This window comes from Cyrtonyx montezumae, unplaced genomic scaffold (assembly GCF_038088225.1).
Source record: "Cyrtonyx montezumae isolate F1298 unplaced genomic scaffold, pur_monq_1.0 scaffold_12, whole genome shotgun sequence".
NCBI lineage: Eukaryota > Metazoa > Chordata > Aves > Galliformes > Odontophoridae > Cyrtonyx > Cyrtonyx montezumae.
Window position 1 is genome coordinate 7,386,776 of NW_027071848.1, and position 26,276 is coordinate 7,413,051.

At 41.0% G+C, this 26,276-nt stretch overlaps 1 protein-coding gene across 3 annotated transcripts in view; it reads left to right on the forward strand.

Moving 5' to 3' along the window:
• The window catches only part of FAT3 (FAT atypical cadherin 3), a 313,352-nt gene that overhangs the window by 160,598 nt on the left and 126,478 nt on the right, over positions 1-26,276 (forward strand). For all 3 annotated transcript variants that reach the window (XM_065729980.1, XM_065729981.1, XM_065729982.1), the window contains exon 3: positions 23,002-23,063. In XM_065729980.1, the coding sequence (XP_065586052.1) occupies positions 23,002-23,063 (62 nt within the window). The remainder of the gene's footprint in view (positions 1-23,001; positions 23,064-26,276) is intronic.

Consider the following 26,276-nt stretch of genomic DNA (forward strand, 5'->3'; position numbering starts at 1 on the left):
TAATGGTGCTTTCTTATATGCTGTTCTAATTCCCAGTGTAAACTTCATCTTAGCTGTGATTTATTTTTACAGGAAAGCAGATACAAAGAGTTGTGTTCCTTGGGGCTGGGAATGGACCTTTGGCCACTCCTTTCTTTCATAGAAAAAGATACTGATGGGAGATAAAGATAATGTCCAATAAAACTCATACTGCCAGATGGAGGAGGCATGGACCTCCTGTTTTACTGTTAGCTGCGTAAACATGAAGACATATTACTGCCTTAGGAATTTTTCATGGCCTTTTTCATTCCTATCTATAAAAGAAATAGCTTATCATTTTCAAAGGGATAGCTTATCATCTTCAGAGGAACAAGTAGATTTCTTTAGTATTCTTTTTTGAGGGCAGAATAAATTGAGTTATTCTTCAGCTTAACTAAACAAGCAGAGAGCACATTAGGAATAAGGAGAACAAAAGATGCCCAAGAATTATCTTATAAGACCAGATGGGCAAGCAGAAGTGTCGATCTCAGATAAACTTATGCTGAGAAAATATCTCATTTGCAAACAGGCACTGAACATGGTGCCTGTGAAACCACTGAGAAAAGATGTGCCTGATCCCCTAATTGAAATGATGGCTTCTAGTTGACAGCAGCTTTGATTGCTCCTTAGAGCTACCCAAGCGAAGGAGAAGCTGACACAGTTGTCAGCCTGAACACTGACTAACTGGACCCATCATGTTCTGACAGCTGTATCAGGTACAGATGGTTGTAATATTTTCTTAACTTCCACTCCGTAGGAGAGTCAGACAGGTCTATCTGATCCATCAACTGCCTCGTGTGGAGGGGCCTCTCATCCCCATTGCTTCTCCTTTCTTCCCATCCTTATTCAGCAGAGAAGCCACATACTCCCTACAAGATCTACAAAGCCTTAGAGCTCTGTTATTTCTCTTGTTATATATATGTGCATACAGTTATGTTCTTATTTTTCTTTTCTAGATTCCCTACTTTTTACTCAAAGAGGAGCACTAGTTACAGCTGTTTTACCCACTCTGCCCCATTTTACCTTCTTCTCAGTTTTTCTGAAGAGCAGCAGTGGCTAAATTCTTCTATTACTTAATGATTAGAAATCACACAGGAGCCTTCAGCTTTTGTAGCCCCTCTTCCTTCAGCAGCATTGGATTTCCTGAAGTTTTTCTGCTGCCTTCAGAAGTGGGTGTTCTTGGATGGACCTCTCCCAGCTGGTCACAACCACTGCATATGCTTTGAAGGGGACAGTCTCTTCAGCAGGGTCTGTTGTGAAAGGACAAAGGGAGAAAGTTTCAAGCTAAAGGAGAGGAGATTTAGACTGTATTTAAAGGAGAAAGTTCTTTACGCTAAGAATGGTGAGGCACTGGTACAGGTTGTCCAGTGATCTGGTGGATGTCCGTCCCTGGAGACATTCAGAGTCAGGCTGGAGGGGACTCTGAGCACCTGATGGAGCTGTAGGTGTCCCTGTTTGTTGCAGGGGAGTTGGACTCGATGGCCTTTAAAGGTCCCTTCCAACTCAAATGATTCTACGATGTGAAGTAGTGGTTTTAGAAATAAGGCTGCTCTTCTGTGTCAGATAGCCTCCAGCTGAAGCCACCTTCCTCGTGGCTTTGATCTGTACACAGAGGTGTCACTATGTGGTTGCAAAGTGTCAAAGAGAATGTGCCAACTGTTGGTTTATGGGTGGGATGCTGTATCAGGTAAAATCTGCACCTGACTTCATTGAGAAGATTGGAATTTAACTGATAGGACTGGCTCTAAGGAGTTTTTCCTGGGATCTAAATTTAAATGTAGGTCTTATCTATGCTAATTTAACATCATTAACTAAATTCAGGCAGATTATGAAAAGTAGAATAGTTATTTCAGTACAGGGGCACCCAAAATGAGATAATGAGCATGGATCTGATTTCAAAAGATGCTGTTCTTTAGCCTTCTAAAAACCTGACTTTAAGATACTTCTGTTTGAAACACCCCAAATTATTATATCTAAAAAACTAAATAAACTACTGAAATATGACTTTGTGCCTTATGGCTAGGAGAATAAAAATGCAAATTGAACTGCTGAGCATTAACTTCAATTACCTCTGATTCCCGTGGGTGCAGATTTGTTCAGTTGGCAAGCTGGCTCAGCAGCAGACATTGTCAGCACGCTCATGCACTGCCGCCATTCAAGGCCACAGCATTTTAGAGTTTCTGGCAACAGCTTGACCCAGATGTTGGTGTGGCCCTTGTATGGATGTGGAAGGCAGCGTAGCCCTGTGCAGCTCAGCAGATGTAAGCCCTGCTTCCCTGTGATTGCTTGCCTTTGGCTCTGATTTCCAGAGTTGGGAGCCCCATCAGCACATCAAGTCTTGGTCTTGTACTAAGAAACATGACGAGGTCTGACAAAATGGGCACAGGTGATTGTGTGATAAATGTGATCGTTTATACTTTTGCCAACTGGCTGGTGAGATGATACGGCAGAGCCAAAATTCAAATTAAAATTTGACTCACACGTGTCCAGTATCACTGTTTTCTTTCTCAAAGGTATTTTGGCAAGAGGAACTCACGTTTGTCTTCCAGGGGTTCAGCATCTACCCAACCATTGCTCAGTTGAGTAAAATAGATCTTCAGTACTGGAAGAGTCATTTGTGAAAGCATTCTCCTAAGTGTCAGCCTAAAAAATTGGTGGTGGCTGAAATGGTCCTTTCAATTCTAGTATTGATCATTTGTGTAAGCAAGAGAAATATGTTCCAGAAATGCATTTCTCAGCTGTTACTGGAAGTGACACAGATTTTGTCCAGTTTCTGGAGTTGTGTCTGCAAATGAATCTTTCATCTGGTTATTTGGATTTAGGTACTATGAACAAAATACAGTAAGCAAACTCCTGAGATGTAGGAGAGATTTGGGTATTGATTTCATAGGCACAGTGAGCAGATCAGCTGCTAAGAGTTTCAATTTGCTCGTAAATTGTTTTATTATCCTATTGTCTTTGTAGTTTTGGGTGCCCAGTCCCTGGAGACACTCAGGGTCAGGCTGGATGGGGCTCTGAGCACACAGTCTAGATGTAGGTTCCCTGTTCATTGTAGGGGAGTTGGACTAGATGGCCTTTAGGGGTCCCTTCCAACTCAAATGATTCTGTGTAGTACCTGAAAAATCATCCCTGCTGCAAACTGAGGATATTACCATATCCTGGGTTTGCAAGAGAAGCAAGAAAAGTAGAGGAAAGGATCTGGTAAGAGGGAAGTAATGCAGAGTTATTTTTGAAATATTTACTGCACTTCACAGGTCTTTATGGGCTTCAGGAGAGATGTGAATGAGGTGTCAGGCTGAAAGCTGAACTGAGAGGCTGCTCCTTATGTAGGGGAAGAAGGTACAGAGGAATGAGCTGTTTGACAGATGGATTTTCACTTTGCATGTTTTTTTTGCACAGGTGAGTGCAAATCACTACCTCATTTCCAGTCTGCTTGAAATACAGATGTAGGCATGAAGTGGAGTCATTGTCCCCTAGCAGAGTCTTTCTACCCTACACTGTCCCTGAGTTGGTGTATGGGGACAACACTGGCAGCTTCTCCTTCCTTGTCACTGTGCAGAAAGCCAAGGAAGGATCCATGCAGGTTGGCCACTGGGGAGTGCAGAGGGGCAGGGATCCAGGAGCTAAAGTCTGAGCCCCGGAGCCTTGGTGCTCCTCTCCTTGGGACAGGTTGTGCTCAAGTTCCTTCCCAAGGGCTTGATTTGCAGGCAATGTCCTGCCCATAAAAAGCAATTAAAGCAGAGCAGTAAGCCTTTGCTGGAAGAAATTTGCAAATAAATTACTGCTCTTCAACCTCAGTCTGCATCCACCTCATAAACTCACTTCTGAGCTTGGCACAGGAAGGGCAACAAAACAGCATTCAAACAAAGACCAGGCTTGCAATTTAATTTTTTTTAATTTTTTTTTTTGTATACTCCCGAAGTTCAGTTATTTTTACCTAGCGTGCAGCATTCCTACCCCTATAACTGTGCTGGCACGTGGGCGGCGAGCTGCCGGTGTCTGACAGCTTGCTAATAATGCAGCGCTGCGAGCACAGCCCGTGCCAGCAGCCATCAGCAGAGCAGCAGGCAGCACGATGACAGGCTGCAGGAGAGGCAAGTGCCATCTGAGAGGTGACATCGAAGGGAATTTCCCAATTACTGCTGCGGTGTTGTGCTGAGGATGGCAGGGAGGGCACGCAGAAAGCGCACTCCTGACTGCGAGGTGCATGGCACCTTTATCAAAATGAACAATTTGTAGTTAGAGCGTGAGATTTCGTTTTATTACAATTTTGAGGGGAAAAAAAAAGAAAAAGGATAATAAGCTATTGACAGCTGAGGTTGCAGTCTGAATTTAGCCATAATCGCAAGCACAGATGCTTGTGTTTTCACACAAGTGTCTGCATTCACTAAGTCTGCCTGTGTAAACAGTTAAACCTCAGGGCTGAATTGCCAAAAGACACCAACACTTCTAAATACCAGGGCACTGCTGCCCACAAACGTGCTGAATGTGGCTGAGAAGTCAAGGGAAGAATCATAAAACCACAGAACAGTTTGGGCTAGAAGGGACCACAAAGCCCACCCAGTCCCAACCCCTGCCATGGGCTGGTTGCCCCCCACCAGCTCAGGCTGCCCAGGGCCCATCCAGCCTGGCCTTGAGCACCTCCAGGGATGGGGCACCACAGCTCTCTGTGCAGCTCTGCCAGGGCCTCACTGCCCTCTGAGTAAAGAATTTCCTCCCAACATCTAACCTAACTCTCCTCTCTTTTAGTTTAAAGCTATTCCTCCGTGTCCTACCACTGTCTGCCAATGTAAAAGAAGAGAGAGGAGCAGAGCAAGTAGGGTAGGGTTACCTTGCTTTCATGTCACTGTTTCAGAGTTAGGCATCTGTGCTGACATGTCTGGAAGCAGTGGAGAAACGGCCACAATCCTGATGCTGTTCAGCCTTTCCTGTGCTTCTCACAGCAGAAACCCAAATTGCAGCCTTAGACAGAACAGACATTTACTTAGCTAAAATTAGGCAAGATAACTTCCGTCCTGTGCAGTGTTTGGCTTCGTATCAGTTGAAATATTAATTTCTCCCTGTGACAGCAGTGTTGCCATGGTGGAGCTCCTGCAAAATTACAGGAGCAGTATGTTTTTTCCCCCGATGGAAGATATTTTAATATAGAGTTGTCAAACAACTTGATTTAAGCATCACTCCTGTGAGGCAATACAAAGGAAGAACAGGGACTCAGCATCTCCCATGCACTGTCCAAAGTGAACCTTTGCCTCTTCTCTGTGGTTAGCTGTGGTTTCCCCTAATCCTCTTGGGATGTTGGGACACAAGAACTATGGAAACTTAGCCTCTATCAAGGCATGAAGAGATTCTGTTCAGCAACACAGTGGGATTCTCAAATCCAAACTCCTAAATTTAGAGAAAAATATGGAAATTAAAACGAAGAGGTGTGGGGTTTTTCAGGAGGAAAAAAAAAATAAAAGTGTTGGAAAGCTTAGATTCAGTGAGAAAAGCACTTCATTTGATGTCCAATTTTGTCAAAACTGTTTGTGAGGGCGGGAGGCCATCAGTGGTGATGTGCAGTATAGGAAGGTATGAATGAGCACAGCTCTGTGTTAGATAAAACACAGAGAGCAGACCATTTTGAAGAAAAATGAAATTAAGATCACTATTAAGACCCAAAATCATTCATCAGCAGGAGGCATGCCATTCTAGTCAACATCCTCGTGTGGCCAGGAACTTGGCAGAGCAGACAAGGAACTGTTTTATTTCTCAAGATTATGCCTCAATGACTTGCCTAGCCATGGGCATGTGGTGCTAAATGAGAAGTGTTCAAACACCTGTGCATGGCACAGATGCCCAGAACCTATGGAAGAGTTCCCTCCTTTCAGTGAGGTTTGGGAGAAAGACCCCAAGCCTAAGCCTGCTTGTGTGCAGGCAACTGAGTTGAACATGTACTGTTGATCCCTTAACTTGCATGTAAATACCAAAATTTAGATGTTTTGATTTCAAGATTATTCCCATCTGATGTTTCATATTGACAGACGTACTAGATTACAACTCCTCCAAATGGAATTTCTGCATATTTCACTCCTAGTTTGCATAGCATACATGTCTATGTGATTTTGTTAGGTATTTTCCGTATTTATGCCATATGTATTTCAAACATGATACATGCCTTTTCTTTGTTCGTAGAACCATCACAGAATCATAGTCATTAAGGTTGGAAAAGACAACGAAGTTTGTTGAGTCCAACCCATCGATCCACTCCCACCATGCCCACTATGTTCCTCACTGACACATCTCAGCATTTCCCGAACACCTCCAGGTTCAGCCTGATTCAATGTCTCACCACTCTTTCTGAGAAGAAATTTTTCCAATCCAACTGGAACCCCCCCTGGAACAATATAAGGCCATCACCTCTTATCCCATCACCGTTACCTGAGAGAAGAGGCCAACCCCACCCCACCACAGCCTCCTTTCGGGGAGATGTAGAGTGATAAGATCTCCCTCTTCTCCAGACTGAACAATCCCAGTTCCCTCAGCCTCTCCCCACAAGATTTGTGCTCCACACCCTTCACTGCTTTGTTGCCCCCCTTGGACACACTCCATGGACTCAGAATCATCCTTGCAGTGAGGGGTTCCATTATTCTAACATTGTGCTCCATATCTATGCCATACATATTTCACACATGATACATTCTCTTTCTTTATTCTGACATCTCATGACCCAAACACCTAGCAAAGTGGAAGGTGGTTGGAATTCAGTACTCCATGTAGCTGGGCAGTGCTTGTCCTGCTGCAGGACTGCAGAGCTTCCCTTGGCCATGCATACATCTGAGTTTGTCACCGAGCATGTCAATGACCTGCTCCATGCCTCGGGTCCTTGCTCTGCAGTGTTCCCACATGTCTGCACTGATGGCCCTGTGGCTATTGAACCTCATCACTGCTGTGCAAGGAATTTCTTGTGATATCCCATGAGATTGTTCTCATATTATTTGGGGAAAAGAGATAAAGGGACCAGGAGTATGCAGCTAAGCAAAATGTTTACTCATTATCTCACTGATGGGTTCAGCAATCTCTTGGCAAATCCACTCTCTATCTAAAGCACACGCTGGTTTTCTGTGTTTGGGAGTTGAAGTTTAACCCTTGGGGGGGGATTTCGTGGGAGTAGGGATCCTGTTTCTAGGGGCTGTTTCCCTCCTTTCATCACATCACACAGCATGCAGGGCACAGCTCCCGGGGTGAGCTGACACCATACTCCATCCAAAGCAAGCCTGATACATACCCAGAATTCTCACCAAGCAGGGCCAAGCCTTCTCATAGGTCCCTTTGCCTCATGGTGTGCTGACAGCTACATTCCTACTGATGGATGGTGCCCACAAGGCCCCAAAAAGCCCTGTAGGACTGATAGCAGCAAAAGTCCCTTCTCCCACACTGCTCACTCTTGAATGAAGCACGATGAGGGCAGTGCAGGGTTAACTGCTGCTCTGCCAGCGTTTTTGTGCTGGCATAGCTCTTTCACAGCAAGATGTCATTGGCTGAATTGATTACTTCTTCTTTGTTCCGCTGTCCAGACTCAAGAGAAAAGTGGTTGCTGGCAACTTTCAGTTCTCAGGGCCTCCTTGCTACAACATCCTTCCTGCAAATGCAGCCAAAGCAATTGGAGGTGGAGCTTGCTTTATGGAGGTTTCTGTTAGGATTGCAGATTGTTACGGGTCAGTTGCTGCTTCTAGCATAAACCTTGCTGCCCAGTCAGGCTGGAAATGTCTGCGGTAATTACTAGGCTGAGGTTCTGTCTGTAGACACAAGTTGTATTGCTTTGACTACCCTGGTATGATTGAGGCAGCACAAATACCCTGAAATGAATGCAGTTACAGCAGTATAAATGACCTTATTTATCTCATATTCTACGCTAGTATAAAGCACCTTTATGCCCACATAATTGCACTCACTAGGGGTTGTGCCAGTGTAACTGTTTTGGTACAAAAATCAATAACTGGCATAGTTAGAGGCAACTGGCTGTCAGAGGTGCAGCACAACAAATAGGCTGAGCGTCTGCTATTTTTGGTTTAAATCTATCTTTCTTATCTTGACCTAGAAATAAAACTGAATAGGAAGTTGAAATTATCTCTGTAACAGAAATAGGGTCACAGGTGTTATCTCCCTCCTTGACCTCCGGCAGCCAGAGGATGCACGAGCTGCAGGATGGGAGCAGTCCCTCCTGACCTACTCCTTGCACACAGATACAGAAAGGGTTCAGCAGGCAGAGGCAGGCGAAGATGGTGAAGGGACTGTAGCATAAGTCTTTTGGGGAGCAGCTGAGAGAACAGGGATTGTTCAGTCTGGAGAAGAGGAGGCTCAGGAGAGACCTGATGTATCTCTACAACGCCCTGAAAGGAGGCTGTGGGGAGGTGAGGATCAGACTCTGCTCGCAGATAACAGTGATAGGATAAGAGGTGATCACCTTAAGTTGTATCAGGGGAGGTTCAGGGTGCATGTTTGGAAAAATTTCTTCTCAGTAAGAGTGGTGAGGCACTGGCACAGGCTGCCCGGGGAGCTGGTGGAGTCACCGTCCCTAGAGGTGTTCATGAAACATGAAAAATGTGGCACTGAGGGACATGCTTAGTGGGAACGGTGGGGACGGGTTGATGTTTGGAATGGATGATCTCTTGTGCTCTTTTCTGTCCTCTATGATTCTATGAATCTGTGTTGCCATTCTGCCTCGATCTATTTCTGCGTGCTCAGACAAGCACTGCCAGTGGAAGAGAAACGTTCAGTGATGGTGCATCTCTGCATGTGGACCACCACCATGCCTTGTGCTGCAGCAGCCAGAGTTGTCTGCATAATGATACCAAATACCATGGCCTTTTTAGAATGGTGATGGCATGTGTTCTGTTGCTCATGTGGTTTCCATATGGGCATGTCCTGGCACTGACTAAGCCCTTTCCCAGCTGCCAAGTGCTCTCAGTCTCTGCTCGTGGTGCGTGCACATCTCTGATATACCAGCCGAATGCAGAGCACTGTAGAAGAGTTGGAGCTATGAAGAAATTGGCTGTTCTTTCCTCCACCTTAAAATATTTTCATTATCTAATCCATTCGTGTGATTTCTCTAGGTTTAAATTCACCATAACAGGTGTAACCTGCACCTTCTGTATCCTAGAGGAGCAGTTTCTAGATCTACTGCTGTAGAAGTGATACTAAAGTAAAATGAATAACTTGGATGAGTGAGAATCCCTAGTTATTTCATCTAGACTTGTACAGCACAGGCCCTAGAAGCATCATCACACCATCCTGCTTTGAAATGCCACTCAGCCTCCTGCCACACGAGGGACATTTTAAGGGGTTACTGAGCCTTAGCCTTAGCAACCTAGCCCATCACTGGTGGTTTCTTCTGATCTGTAGATTCTCTGTTATTTATTTGTATGATTTTTACCCATACTGATCACTTTTAATCCCAAAGGGAAGTCTCAAAATTGATCCCATTCTTTAAACACAAACCTGAGAGACTGAAGAGTTAAAAATGTGCTCCTGCTATGGTTTGCAGCAGTCTTCAACACATTTTTAATTTTATAGATAAGATTCTGTATCTGTAAAATGAGAGAAATCTGTTTAACCTGTGGAGAAGTTAACTCCCAACCTCACATTGGCTTTTGATGAAGAATTCATTGACATTTATGAAGTACAATGTAATTTTCCTGTGACTGATGATGTTATTGAATATGAAGTTGAGGTTCATAGACTTTTGTCTCAGTTACAGCTGGGATGGAATTGTTTTCTTCAGAGTGTCTGATATGATGCTGTCTTTTGGTTCTAGGAGAAAAAACAGTGTTGATAACAAGCGGATGTTTATAGCTGCTGCTAAGCTGTGTTGTACAGAGCCAAGGTCATTCACAGCAAAGGGCACAAGGAGCTGGGAGGGGACAGAATCAGGACAGCTGACTTAAACTGGCCAAAGAGTTATTCCATACCATATAACATCATGTGGAAGGAGTTTTGAAGGGGTTGGGAGTTCATCTTGCTCTCTTTTGCTGCTCAGAGGGCTAGCTAGGTACGGGTTGATGTATGATGAGCAGTTGCTTGTGCATCAGATGTTATATACATTCATATATATATATACATATATATATATATACATATATATGATTATTAACCTTTTCCTTTTCTCAGTCTCGGTAAATAGTTTGAACTCAACCCACGAGTTCTACTTTGTTTTTGTTTGATGTTCTTTCTCCCATCCCACTGTGAAGCAGGGAGTGGGAGAACAACTGTGGTGCTCAGCCACCTGCTGTGTTAAACCACAACAGCTTTCCTGGACTCGATTCTTTTTTATTATTTTTCAGGTACATCTGAAAAAAAAATGAAGTAATTTTGAAATTAGTTTTTATTTTCAACTTTACAAAACATACCAAAAACGATGGGAAGCTTTAATAACATGCTCTTCTGAGTCCTGTGTCTGCAGCAGTTTTATTTCCTTTATTATCAGATTAGAATTTGTAACTGATCTCCAAATCAACCCTTCGAGGCAGTACATCTGACAGCAACCAAAACTCATCTGGCTCAAATGATAGACACTTATTCTGGCTGACAACATTACTTTTAATTGGAGGCTGCAGCTTTTGAAATGAATTGGACAGGGTGAAATGATCGCAGTCTTAAATGTAGACAATGACAGAAGCCAGTATGTTCAGTTCTCTTTGCTGAGGCTCGTAACACACACAGAAAGTTGATGATCTTACTGGACTGAAATTGGAGATATTTGCCCTTCATTGAACGATGAGCTTGCAATCACATTTTGCTGGAATAGATTCTTTGTACAAACAAAACTTAAATCAGAAGGAAGTTCTATCTCATTTCTTCCTCTCTGATCAAAACCTTCATGCCTGAGCACCTTGTGCAGAGGAGCATTAGGCTCACATTTCTGAAGTCTTATTTATTATTCAAGATTTGCTCCTGATAGCTTAAACTACTGAAACCCCCACCACCCATACAGCTTTAAAAATGGAAAAATGGTTCATTTTCAGTACTTGGCAAAGCCTTTCATTGTAAAGAGGGAGCAAAGCAAGTAGAAAAGAACTGCCTGCATCCAAAGTCCCCAAATCTTTCCACTTGTTCCCAGGGCTCAGACAACAATACCACTATGAAAATAACTCTGAGGAGAAAGAGCATGCTGGGTAATGAGATGCAAATGAGCACACCAAGCATCCCACTCTGCTTCAGAGCCTTTGTATCCAGTAGTTCAATAACAACTGGCTTTTGTGTGATGATAGGTTAGCACAGAATAGATTTCACAATGTGTGGTGTGTGTGTATTATCCTCACAGTTCTCAGCTTGTGGTCAGCAGGACAGTTAAACGTGGCATCCATCTTATGGAGAAGCTGGTAGAAAAGTTGTCTGGATTAAAGCTAGCTGAAATAAGAATATTGTAGTTAAATGGAACAAAACTCAGTGCAAGACTTTTACAAAGAGCATTTTCCATTATTTATATTACTCTGTAAGCTGGTTTTCCCTACTCAAGATCTCATACTGAAGGCATGTGTGTCCAGTTGATGTGGACAAGATACATTGCATGCAGTCCTGAAGTCTTCTTGGATTTCTTTGACCTACAATAAACTGGGTTTAGACAGGTCTTCCAAAATATTCAGGAACTGACAGTTACCCTTGTATCAGAAACTTGCTTCTTTCCATCTCTGTAAAGCAGTGTCTGTTGTCTTTATCTCTTGCCTTGGATATCTTTAGAGCTGTCATCTATTTTTCTATTAGGATGATGTTATGTGTAATGTTTTGTAATCTTGCTTCCCTTCAGTGATCAGACCACAGGTCTAATAAGTCATCAATGCTGGGACATTAAGAGAGCTCTCTGCCCAGATACTAGTAGCACATTCCTGGTTTGCCACTTTGCCTGCTGTTAATTATCTCCTTAATTATCAGCATACCATTCTCTTAAAACTGACTATTGTTTCCATTTCTACTACACCCATACCCATTTTAGTAGCTAAGAAGGAAACTTGAAGTAAATCAAGTGGAAGGAAGAAGTATCTTCATGTGCTCCTTGGACTCACAGTTCTTTTGAGTAGTGCCAGGAGCAGTTGCCATGTTGCAACCTCTGGTTGCTCCTGCAGCTTTTGTCCCAAAAGCAGTCCAGGCAGCAGCATCATTCCATCTTCATTCATTTGGCAATATGTGCTCCTCTGGCATCAGTCTCACAGGTGGCAAAGTCTTGCTTAGGGTATTCTCAGATGATTGATGGGCTCAAACTATGGAGTTTATCAATAAATCAGTGCATTTCTAAAATGCAGCCAGCAGGGTGCAGTGCTTGGGGTGCTGATGAGACTCCAGATTGAGCAATGGGAACTTGGGTCCTGCTCCATCTGCCTGTACACACAGGAAGAGCTCAGCCTGAGGATCTCACCCATCCATTGGTGCCCAGGTGAGAGCTCTGTGCCAACAGCTGAGTCTGCCATGTCTCCTCTGCTCAAGATTTTCTCATGCTTGGGACCCTCTGCTCTGGCAGTTGCTCAGCAAGACTGAGGCAGTGGCCTCACTCTGCAGAGAAAAGCAGTTCCTGCTTATGTTCCAGTTTTACTGTGCATTGTTGTTATTTGTTATGTGCAAAACCATTGAAGTCAGGGGTCAGAGCTAATACTGCACTTTATCCATTCCTAAGAATTAAAATAAATCTCTGCACGGAGGAGAGAAGAAAAAACAGAAAACCTTAAAACCAAAGAGATTAATTTTATTCTGTAAATAAATTATTTTCTTTACCTATATAACAATAAATTTTGGAAAGTGCTTAGTGCTATAATGGCTGAGTTTTATGGGATTGTTAGTTAATAATAATACCTTTCTCTTACACAAGTGATTTTTTCCTTTATCGATCACAAGGCACTTTACGGAGAAAGATATCAATTATCCCAGTTTTTATGGGAGAGGAAACTGAAGCACTGAGACATCAAATGTCACATGGAAAGTTACTGAACAAGTCAGGGGGTGAGCAGGGAGCCAGGCAGAGTTGCTCAATGCTGCTTCCCAGGCAGGAGACCACCCTGGGAAGGGCAGCTGAGGTATATGTAAGTCTGTCTGAAGGTTGCACGTCACCGAACAAGGTCGTATATCTTTTCTATGAGGCTTCTTTCTGCAGCTCTGCGTTCTGCATCTGGATCAGGAAGGTCACGTTACCAATGAATCATTTTTTATTGGAGATGAAGATGAGATTCACTCAATCTGAGGAATCTGCTGTTAGCGCAAGGCATCGCTCTCCCAGCGCTGGGGCTTTTCTGTACCCATGGGTGGTAATTGGTGGAGGCAATTGCTGGTAATGAAGAAGGAAAATCTTTCTTCCGAGCACAGTTGGAGAAAAGCAGACCTATTTTCCTATTGTCAAGAACAGCACTCATTGAGGGTGTATGTGAAAAGATGCAAAATCATTTCTCTTTAAAAGGTAACGAAGGTGTCTGGATGAGGGGGAGAAACTGACATCTGTGCCCCACACACACCTCCTCACCTCCTCCACAACTGAGGAAAGAAAATACCAGGACTTAGCATGCTTCAACCTAGGCATGTATTATACAAAAGCATGCACTGGAGACTTTGTTACTATTACTTTTTCCGCCTTTGTTTTCACATGGTGATATGCCAAAGAGAGAGATGGAACAAAGTTGGGCGTGCGGGATGGGGTGCACAGTGTTTGCCTGTCCCCTTTTCACTGAAGGTGTCACCACCCACCCCATCACCCGCGTTATATAACTCTCCTTTCCTGCAAACAGTGAAATTCATTAGCATAAATTATAACCAGTCTAGTTAGGCTCAGTTGTCACTTCTGCAGAATTATGAGGCCTTTGTGCACAAAAAAAAAATTAAAGAAAATTGTATAATGATTATGTGCGCTGGTTACTAAGCTAGCCACCAGTTAGATGTATTTATAGCTATTCCTGCAAGTAGCAATTACATGCTAATTATAACCCAAATAGAATTCTGTGATTTCTCCCTGAAAATGAAAGCAATGAACAGAGATGTTAAAATCAGTGCTGAGGCATCATATTAGCAATGAGGGTTTTAGGCAGCGCTGCACTTCATAAGGAATGAAAACAAAAGAAGATACAAATGCTCTTTCTGTTCTTAAGGTACTCATTTAAACCTAAATAAAGGATCTGAACTTTGAAATCTCCATATCCCATGACCTGTGAATTTCCATACAAAGTGTTATGGGAGAGCTAAATTGGACTCCTAAGTAGCCAGTCACTTATTATCAAATCTTGGAGTTGAGCCACGTAAGTGGGAGATAACAAATGAAGTGCCCCTGGAGGGCAGTGTGAAGAATCAACCTTGTGTTTACTCTTCTTTTTGTCTGACCTCCGTCATCTTCAAGGCTTTTGAATGCTTTTTGAAGGACAGTAGAATTAAAAACATGGAAATAAACTGGAAATGGGATAAAAGTGCTCATGTGTTTAGCAGAAGTAAATTGTGCCAGACTACCTTGATGTCATTGATAAGATAAATGATGTTCTAAGAAATGCTGTATGTGTAATCTACATGGACTTCTGTAATGCATTTGATACGGTTGCACTGCAGAATTTATGAGGCATGAGTACATGGAGATTAATAGGATAATTGATATGTGCATATGGGTCTAGCTAAGGAGGAAATAAAAGTGATGAGTCTTGAAAGAGGAATTTGCACTCTGAAAAGGCGCGTACTAACAATTTCAGGTGTTGGCTAGGCAAATGATCTTGTTTGGTGTTCTCATCAAGAGTGTGAGCTTCAAAGACAGGAGCCTCTGATGCAGAAATAGCAGTCATCTAATACAGAGAAGGAGGGAAGAAAATGAATACTGAGGGTTTGAGGAGAAGAAATGGGATGAGATTTGCTAGTGGTGTAAAAGAAACAGTGCATTTGGGGACTGATAACAATATTTCCCACCCCTGCTCAAAGTGCATGCACTTGAGGCAGTGGTTAGGCTGGTTTATGGGGCCTATGGAGATATTACTGGAGTACAGCATTCAGCCTCCATCCCTCCATCCTTGGGGTGGATGACAGCATGCTGGAACTGCAGTGCAGAAAGAGGATTAGAAAATTTGCAAGGTGAAAGGAAGCCAAAGGAGCTTGGTGTATTTAGTTCACCAAAGGAAAGGCTGACAGGTTTATTATGGGTCTCTGGTAAGCTGAGTGGCATCAGCTGGCTTGTGTCCCCACACCATAAGTCACCTCCCCTTTGTAGGAGATTTGTCATGGTGTTGCAGCTGAAGACAGAGCAAGGGAGAAAGCTGTGAGTGATTGGCCCAGGTTTTTTTGATCCCAGGCCAGGTTGGATGGAGCCCTGGGCAGCCTCAGCTGGTGGGGGACAACCAGCCCATGGCAGGGGGTTGGGACTGGGTGGACTTCGTGGTCCCTTCCAACCCAACCCATTCTATGAAGAGAAAATGGGAAGTCCCATGGAGCCCTCCATTCCACAAGGCAGAACAGACTGTAACACCATATTGCCATTCTAAACATGATTTAAGACCAACAACAACAACAACAAACCAAAAGCTACCTTTAAAGTAATAATCCAAATTGTGCACTGAAATGAATGTTCACTTTGCATTTTGTGTGGAGTTTTCAGGAAAAAGCTAAGAAAAGTCTCACAAGAAACAGAAGGGCCAACCAAAAAAAGAACTTTTTTTGTTTTCTCAGACATAAGCACACATTAGAAAACATAACTGTTTTTAAAAGCAATCACTTTTTATACCTAGCTATTTTCAAAGAGGTCGTTTCACTCATTGTCACCTCTGGAAAAACAATAAGGCAGCAGTCGTTCATGTAATTGCACAGGCTTGCCTGGTGTTTTTTTTTCCTCTTGTTCAATAAAGTATCATTCATTTAGATCAAAATACAGTCTTCTTAAATTAGAGGTTTACATATGTAATTATATAAAATGATATGTTTGTTTACATCTCCAAGTAAAATTTACATCATTTTCTATCATTTATCTTTGAAATTCAATTTCATTTTGTCTATCTCTAATTTATTGCAGGAGATGAATGTGCTGTTAGAGTGTTTACAACGCCTCTCACTGCCTGTGGGTAATAAAATTACCCTGGTTATTGCTATTCATTTCTGCATTTCTATGGTTAGGAATACTTGATAGTTTTACTTTCCTGAATTAGGTTGGAAGTTCTGATGCTATTTGTTTTGTCTGCTCCCTTTTTTTCGTTCCGTTGAAAGCTCCAGACTTAGTTTCACACTATCAAAGAGCAGTGGGACTGCTGATGGCTGTATTTCTGAACAGCTCTGTACTCAGTTTCTGTGTTCAGAATACGGAGGCTGCATTCATATCTTTGTGTGTACTGTTAATAAATATTTGAGGTTTCTAATAAACTCGTCAGTAAACTCGTATGTTCCCACATGAATTTCTGCAAAATCAGCCTGAGGGAGCAGGCAGTGTGTATAACCCACTGCTGAATTTATGGAGAATTTTTGGAAAAGCGGTGTTTGCTTTAGTGCTTCTTTTGTCTGTTTAACTTGTTGGGTTAAAAGACCCATGTTTTCAGCAAACAGTCCCAAGGCATTTTTCTCCCCAAGCAGAGCTTTCAAGGGTAGGTCTACAAAGTTTTCTTTGATACCATACTGTGAATTTCTTTCTGTATCCTTCTTCCTTACAGTGGTTGAGAAAGGTAATTGGGAAATGGTCTGTGTTGTGGGCTGAGCATCAAAAGGAGCACACAGTACCTCTACAGAAAAGCCTCTCAAATTTTGTATTCTTGCTTCCATCTCAAAATTAATTTTCAGTAAGACGAAGGTCAGTACCTTTATGAGAAGAAAGTTTTCTCCAACTGTGAGATATTAGAAAAGCTTTCAACCATGACCTGAAGTTCCTAGTCCTAGTTCTCATCTATCCCACACTTGAATTTTATGAATGAAATTCTTTTTATGAGCATGCATGGCTTGAAGAAAAAAACAAACAAACAAGATTTAATGATGAACAGTAAAACATGCACTAAATTGTATTCAGTTAAATTTCTGGGGAGGGGGAAGAACCTCTTTTCCAACTCATCTTTGTATCCCTATGAAGACATTCAGTCTTCAGCTTAAAAGAGAGGAATATATTCATCTTCTTTCACTTCAGCATGTTTATTATCCATCATGTACGCTCTTCATATCTCATGTAAACCAGGTTTAAAGATGAGATATTAATAAAGGAGTTCTTTAAAATTTCATTTTCAAAAAATGTATGCTTTGTCCCATAAAATTTGCAGTATTTTCAAGAGACAGCAGTAAAATATGCTGTCTCTCCATACCAGATTCTGTGATTCTGTTATCTCCTAAGCAAGATTTCGCAACACAGCTCAGGTAAGGTTATCCATCTACAGTTTGAATGAAAATAATTTAATTTCGTAAGGAGAAGGCTATTGAACTCTCCTTGGCTTCATTGCCATATTAGGGAAATTCAATCTAAGCTAGAAAATAGCCTGTAGCAAACTGATTTTTGGTCCCAGAGTGCTATGCTATTGGAAAATATGTGAATTTCTTCTAAGTCAAAGGTCAGTTTAGTTCAGGATCACACCTGCAGCCGTGAATTGATCTGGATGCACAGTGGGTATGCATCAGAAGAAGCAAACATGCCGCCATGTTTCCCTGTGTACTGTTCAAGTGATGAGAGATTTTTTCTGCTGTAGACTTTATGTTCAACAGACCTTGGTGATTTTTTCTTCTGTGACTCTTTAAGTGCATGGATTAATTCATTTCCAACAGAAATGTTTGAAACAATATGTATATATAGAAAGAATAATCACTGGCAAACCCCAGAAGTAAAAGACCTCTCTAAATAAGTGTATTTTAGGATAATTTTTGACATTCACTCATTGGGTTTATGTAAAATGCCATACACATACTCAAATACTGGACTATGTCTGTAGTACATATGTATGCATTTCTGTAGTATTGTCTGTTTACGTAAGTACACATGACACGTGGAGATTTCTCATGAGGACCCACTATGGCAGGACATTCAGGTCTGGTATCCCAGCACAAGGACACGGAGCTCTTGGAGCAGATCCAGAGGAGGCCATGAGGATGCTAAAAGGTTTGGAGCACCTATTCTATGGAGACAGGCTGAAGGAGATGGGTTTTTCAGCCTGGAAAAGGGAAGGCTCTGGGAAGAGCTCGTGGCAACCTTCCAGTATTTAAAAGACACCTGAAGGAAAGGTGGGAAGGGACTCTGTTCAGGAGTATAGTGTTTGGACAAGGGGAAACAGTTTTAAACTAACAGAGGGGAGATTTAGGTTAAAAGTTACAGATTAACAAAAATGTTAGACTTCAATTTAAAATTTGGAGCTACAGTAGAAATAAATGACAGTATCACAAGCTTCTGAGGAATTATATCGAAATGAAAACTTACTGAACTTGCTGAAATGAAAGGTTTTGGCCTCAAATTACATAAAATATAAATTTGTTTGCTCTGTTTATGTTAAATTACTTTATTTCTTAATGTGTTCTTGACAATAAAAATGCAGAGATTACAGTCACTGTACAGAATTCTTTGCTATCATAAATTTGTGGAGCTGCCTTGATTGCAGTGGAATTGCTCTAGATTGAGCCTACTACCTGCATATCATCAGAGAGCAATGGGTGTTTTGAGGCATTTCTCAGATACGTTCGTCTCTCAGAGCCACATGTCTAAGCATCCAAGCAGAACGCTATTCAGAGAAATACAATGCATCACAGAAACTCCTTTTGAGAAAGAACATTGTTCCAGCTCTGAATAACAAAGTACAACTTAGGTGACATGATGGAACCAACAAGTTGCTACTACTCTGCCAGGTTTGATGGCTTTATTATTAATAAAGATAGTTTTCTGTAAAACCCATTATAAAGCATCAGTCATACTGTTGGATTCATAACTATTCCTGACTTTATGTCATCCTGTGTATATATAAGCATATGTTTGCACGCCTCCATGGGCACACACATACCTGACATTAACTCTAAGACACGGTGATTGAGTTATCATTTTGTGGTAAGCTGATCTTCCTCACTTGCTCACTAGGAACAGCGTGCTTTACTCATTTCAAAAGCAAACTCATACAGGTTTTAATCTTTCACTGAATTTTTTCATTTCGCCACCTTGCATCTGCAACATACTGTAAGCATTATGACAGTACTCAATGCCAAGAGTTGTTTAAATGTCTTGATCTCTGATTGTTTGGATAAGCAGTGATTTGTTTCCAAAATGGGGCACTGGCTGAAGCTGTACGAGTAGATTAATCAGTGAAAGAGTCAGGATTTCTTACTGTTGGTCTCGTCCCTGCTCCTGTGTCTATGTAGCTGCTGCACATAAGCTCCAAGATCTCCATGCACAGGCTGTGTTTCCTTTGTGAGGTAAATGTCACAAGGAGCAATGATGGTCCTACCCAGCGTGCCTTGAAGTGCTGGACGGATGTTTTGCTTTCAGTGTTAGCTGGGGCTTAGAATCACAGAATTCATAGAGTAACATGAGTTGGAAGGAATCCGTATGGATCACTGACTCCAACTCCTGGCTCCATACAGGGCCAGCCAAAAATCAGAGCAGTCGTGACTGTGTCCTGCAGATCAGTGAGACGTACTGCACAGGGTGTGCTCAGTCACCTTCCATCCTTTCCAAACTCTATAACATGAGGAGAAAAATAACTGCTAATTTATTTAGGGTAGGAAGAGTATTCCAATATTGAGAGGATTTATAGAAAAGCAAGTTATGTGAGAACGTGGTTATCTCCAAGCTGAAATACCGGACGAAGCAACGTTTATACTGTGTCAGAAAGGTTGCATTATAGCCTGAGGAGGAGAGGTGCCAGGATGCACAGAGAGATGTTTTAAGTCAGAAATTCACCAAAAAAGTAAGAAATTCAGAGAACAGAATCACATGACCCTGCTTGTGAGACAACAGTTTTATTGCCAATAACTTTCCTATCACACCCAGTTTTTCTCTTCACTTTCATAGCTGTTCTGTAAGAACCATCACAGTTAGAAATGTCTCCTGGACCTAGCAGGACCATGTTGTTTCCCTGGAAATTTCAGATAAACCATCTGAGAGGTGTGGTATGACTTCTGAAGCTTGTTAGCGTTTTTGCTATTCTGTGAAAAACGCCTGCTATATCTCCCAGCTGGCTTTGGACAGTTGACCAGATGGCTGTATCTACAAGAGCTATGGCACATATTGAAGATGGGGAAAAAGAGAAGTGGTCATTTTTCATCATCGTCCTCCTGAGATTTTATATCAGTGCAGCCCAGCATCATTACTTTGGGCATATATTTCCCCGTGAATTATTTTCTTTGGATAACATCTTTCTAAAATAACAACATGATAAGACAATACATTAGAGAAGAACTGCTGTTGGGATGCATTCTCTTGTACAAAACCAAGTTTCTCTTAGCGGCCCTGGAAAAAGAAAGTTAAGGTAAAAGAAAGTTAAACATTCTTCTAAAAATGACTACTGTCATGTATTTGTACTGAATGCAAGTGGGACACAGCAAGATTCTTATGAAACTTACGGAGGAGTTCCTGTAGTAAAGCCTCAGGGAGCTTTAAACATAACTGGAATCTTTTTTTCTTCTCCACTTTCAATGATAGGTCTAAAAGAGTTGCCTGAAATACAGTTTCATACTCTGAAAGAACCAGATTCTTATCTGTACTGGTACATGACCATAATTAGATAAATAGTTGTTGTAGAACTGTGTATGGAAGTATTGCCTGGCACTCATTAAGGGCAACTTCATTTTAGTATTCAGTCTAAGTTGTTATCCTGTTTTACTGGTTACCTGTCCTTTAGCAACAGCTGCTGGCTTGGTACTAAATCTGCTAAGATCTGTTCATTTTAAAATATAGACACTTTTGTTGTAGATTCTTGCCATGTGTTCGTATGCCTCTTTCAGAACTAAATTCAGTTCTGCAAGGACTCTGACCATTATGGCAGTCCAAAGGGCTCTACTCTGAAAAAAGAATAAAAAAAAAGAAAAATCCCAAACCTGTAATGGTTCTGTGAGACCGTTTTAGTTTTACTAGTGAAAGACTAGCACTATAAATTCTGTGAGTGATGCTTAGTGTCAAATGTTAGCTCTTGATCTTCAAAGCAGAAGTGAAATCTTTTGCCTGAAGTAGGTGATAAGGACAGAAGTCTATGATTTATGGTGTTGCCTGGGTATTCCCTAGTGTGTGGGGGGAACTGACTAATATTTCAGCATAGCAAATGCTTTAAATATTTATTATTTAAGGAGAAGATCCTTTTAATTCATAGTACCCCAGTAAGAAGGCTGAAAATGAAAGATGGTATAAAAAATGATCATATTCCTTACTTAGGTTAGGTGATGCACAATAAATGTCCGTAGTGACCGTACATGGGACAAATAAGGATTGTTCATTTTTATTTTTTTTTATCAGTTTTTTGAAGCTACACTTCCTTCATAACTTAGAACTTCTCCCTTGTGCCTGTGCATTCTTTTTAGACATGGTAGATCTTGTGTGAATGACACCAATTTGTCATCCATGCTGTCATGTCTGTTTAAACTCCTGCAAGGAGTAGAAGTCTCCCATATGGTGTAGCTGTTTTGAATACTTACAATTGCTTGGTGCAGGAAATACCAGTTGTTTTGCTTTTTCAGCCTTTTGCCAGCACCTGTTTGTCCTTCCATGTAACAATATAACGGAGATTTCTCTAATGGTCCAATCTGGTGCCCGCAGTATCCCCTTGGGTGCCACTTATGGGGTCTGGCAGATCTCATAATGAGCCTGAAATAGGGGAGGCAGACTGGACTTTCCTGTCCTTTACTTCAGGTACTGTTTTCCCTTCTTTACCCACAATGTCTCCCCCCTACTTCTCACCAAAATAGGTAAGCGATTCCTCTAAGTAGAAGGCGACTATGTATGAGAAGTTGCAGCTGTAGAAACCTTTGGAGACTAGAGGTACTATTTAGATTTGCTGCGACTTGTTTCCAAAGAATTCACAGTCACTGTGGATCTGTGTTTAGGTGACTGACTGATTTGATTTAATAAGTAGATCTTAGTTCTACGGGGAGTGTTCTTTTCCTGTCTTGGTTGATAGTCTTACAGAGGAGGTGTTCGTAAGAGCTACTTTGTCCACTGACATCATTTCCAAAAACATTTTTACCTGTAGGAGAAGTCAGTCCCTTTACTATTGTCTGAATCTAGCAGACAACACTCAAAACAATGAATTTACCCATCCAAAGAAATGTTTTGTATGGGGGAAATTCAAATGTGACCTTTAAATCTCTACCGAGAAAAAATAAAAAATAAGCTGTGCTCACAGAACATCATTTTTCTTGAGAGAACTTGGAAAGTACTTCATTTTCTTTACTTGGTATGAATCTCAAAAGAGGTTAATCGTTTGTGAAAGTGCATTGCTTTAAAGAAAAGATATCTTGATCATCCTCATGCATGGATACGTGAGGGTACTTTATTTTAAAGATTCAATTTGATCATGGAACAAATTGATGAAACTGTGGTACAAAACCTTAAATGCATTAGAATGATTACATTTGGAAATCATTACGTATACAGGTAGTTATTATAGAAATAATCTTCTTTGTCAAGTATTCTTGGCATGGAGGTAATCAGCATCCTATCCCATTAATTGTTTAAGAACTCTGAAATCTGTAATGAGGTTTTTTGTAGAAGGATCTCAGTCAAATGCAAATGATTCAATGAAGCACTTAATCATAAGACAAATAGTGATTCTTTAGTAAGGTGTTTTATTCAGTGTAATAAGTGTAGCATGTTAAGCAGAGATGCACAGCTAAATGTTTTTCAGTTACTTTTCTCACAGCATTTTTCTGTACAGATTCATTGTTAGTCAGAAAGTCATAATGGCTGTGCTGCAAAAGAAAAGGCTTGACAGATGTCAAGAAATCTGTGTCTGATATAGCTTCAAATAGATTTTTTCCCTTTGAGTGTTTGAAAAATGAATTTGGTCTCCTGGTCGATGGAGATATATATTTTTCAGCTGGTATTGACAGTCAAATATCATTCTCTGTTCACAGGTCTGATTACAACAACATCAAGAAAATTGGATCGAGAACAGCAAGCAGAGCATTTTTTGGAGGTAAGATTAAGTGGAAAATATATGTTAAAAGGTTAACTGATTATTGTAGTTTAAAACCACTTCTTCCTATGCCAAGAGAGTAGAATTCTCCCTTCTCTCAAGATATGGCTGACTCACACAAAGATGGGAGTTGCCTGATTATATAGAATTAAAAATACATCTGCAATTCACAAGGACAGGGAAAAAAAAAAAGAGAAACAAATGTGCATGAAATTTTTTTCCACCTCTAATCTTCTTCAGTTAAATCTATCGAGGTAGACCTTAAATTTTATTTGTAAGATAACTGTAGATTATTCCAGAGAAAAATACTTCTTCTAAAAATTGTGGAATCACCTCAACCCTGCCAAGATTTGTATAGACTGCACTTCTTGCACCCTGAGTCACCTTGAAGTGTACTGGAATGTTTCCTGTCTCTGAAGTTAAACATGTTTACAGTTTTCATGTAAACATGAAACAGAATATTCTGTTTCATGAAAGCAAATTTTGACCTTACTCACTTTCACTGCATCTTCAGAATAAATGGTAATTTTCTTATTTTTTGCTCACTGGGACTACCAGTGACAATTTTCAAATTAAAAATTGCCCTCTAAAAAGTGTGCATCGGTAACCATTCCTTTGATTTAATCTTAATGGAATGTTTCTCTTTATAAACAGCTGAAATACACTGGAAACAGAGTGATTATTTGTGTACTGTTTTACCACCTCTTCTTTTGCACTGCTGTACACCATGGTAATGCTTTCCTTTGGATAGAAGATCCTTGACTGTTCTCTTGTCAATCTGTGAAATAAGAAGCTCTTGATTCATGTTAGTACAAGTGCAAGAGGGCCATATTGTCCCACATCACCAATAATTACTGTCTTATATTTTAGGAAATTATTTTCAAATGAGTACAAATTAAAAGCATCTGGATAAAATAGTTCCCAGCGCAATCACTATTTCACAGAAAAATGCAGTAAAGTACACTTTTTTATATTCCATGTTTGCATTTCTTTTTTGCTAGAAATCCAAAATTGTTCTTGCCTAGTGCAGAACACAGGAATAAAGAGTTAATTTACTACTGTACATGGTTTTATGTGGGTTTTTTTCCTTGGTAATTCACTGTAGATTCCCACACATTCCAGGCCATAAATAAATGGAAGGGAATAAAAGGATTTTGCCCTTGTTAAGATTTATTAAATTGGAAACTGTTAAGTAATCATGTGTTCAAATAACTGCAAGCTTTCCAGTTTATATGGTCAGAGAGGGTCGTAAACGGAATGAAATTGGCATTGATTTTGAAGTGTATATATTGATGAGAACCTTAGGTCTATAAGTCTCTTTTGCATTCGTGTGCTTCCCTAAGAGATCCCAGTGAAACATGCCAAAATCACACTTGCCAGAGGATTCCCATAGTGAGGAGGACGTTTTACTATTACAACAAAAAGAACGAAAAAAAAAATTGCTTGTAAAAATTAGGCTTTAGTTATCAATACAGTATAGGTTAATGTATTCCTTCCTCTGTTTTTTGTCTCATTTGTGAAAACTGACTGTAAGATTCTAAAGACTGGAAGCACAATTGAGGGTTGTGTTGGTGAAGGGTTGGTCTTAGATGATCTAGTTGGACTAGATGATCTTATCGGTCATTTCCAACCTGTATGATTCTATGAATGGGGAGCACTGAAACCGAATGGAGGGCAGGCTGTAGAGAAGAAAAACATCTGAATGTGGAGGTTTGGGAGAGTCTCATGGAGAAGTGCAGAGAGGACCATGTTGTAAAACCCAGCTGAGGATGCTGTCCAGGAGAGGGATTTGGCTCAATGGTCAAATCAACCTTTTAAACTGCTAAGGAGCACTGACCATCACTGCCTGCTAGAAGGCGAAGTCCCTGGATCAGAACAAACAAGCTGCTGGATTTCCAGAGCTGGGCTTGCCAAGGTGTGCATTTTTTTGTGACACTCACAAAAAGCATTTTATATAATGCTTGGCTTGCTGTGTGTAATTAACCCCCTGGGAAAGCCTTAATTGCCAAGACAACCATGATCTTCCCATAGTGCAGTACTTCCCATCCAGCTCTATTTCAAACCTTCCTCCCAGTAGTCTGTCTGCTATAAAAGACAGCAAATTTGTCTCCCTTTGAAAAGCTGTCATAGGGCTTGACCTGACAGTCTTTGGTCTCTCTCCCAGTGCATGTGTGAAGCACTGACAGACCTTTCCTAGATACAACTTGTTAATTATTTTTAATAAGCTGTCTTTTTTATTCCACCTGAATTTGACAGGGATGCCATTACATGCTGGCCACTGTTTACCAAGTAGATTCCATTAGCAGCAGTATTTCTACATCATTGCAAAAATTAACTGGAAAACAAGATGAGCTAACAATGTCAGTGCTGTCAGACACTGGATTTGGGTTTTGGGTGGTCTGTGTGGAGCCGGGTGCTGGACTTGATAATCCTTATGGGCCCCTTCCAGCTCGGGATATTCTATGATTAGATGGTTCTGTAAACATGGATGATATTAGCCATTAGTATTTCTGCATGCCATGGCTATCTCCAGGTGATGGCTTAGAGTAGCTCTTCTGTTCCTGTCTGTTTCAGAGGAAACATGAATTCTCAGCAAGGGCTGACTATATATTTAAGTGCAGCTCATCCATCCATCTCTTCTTTTTTCCTCACTGAATTACCTTCTTTGAAAAAAAATATGTATTTCTTCTGCCACATCTTTCACTGATTGTGGCATTGCCATTTTTTTCCAGTTCCTGAGTTGAGGGCTTAATTTTTTTTGACACGTCTGTAATGTGTTGAAAGGGTGCAAGTTTTATTCAGTGCTTGGTATCAGGGAGCATTTTTCTGCTTTGGTGGTGATTGGATGTCACTGGATTTTATGCAGGATGGTCTCTTGCTTTAGTGGATTCTTACTAAGGGAATGCTTCTGCCAGAAATGGGGGGAAAATGACCACATAATTACTTTTCTTTCCCACATGAAGTATACCAAAAGCATTTGTTTTATTTCACACGCTTCCTTCAGTCTGTATTTGGATATTGTGTCTATATTTGGGATAAAGTTAATACTCATCTGAAACAAGAAAGGCAATTCTTACAGTTACCTGCTCACTTTGCAAGGAAATGAAGACAATAATGTATTTCCATGAGAGGGGTAATTGCAGTTTTCAGGTGATCTGTATGTTGTTTCCATAATTGAACAGATCAGCACTATGGCTATAGGCTTCCTTCTTT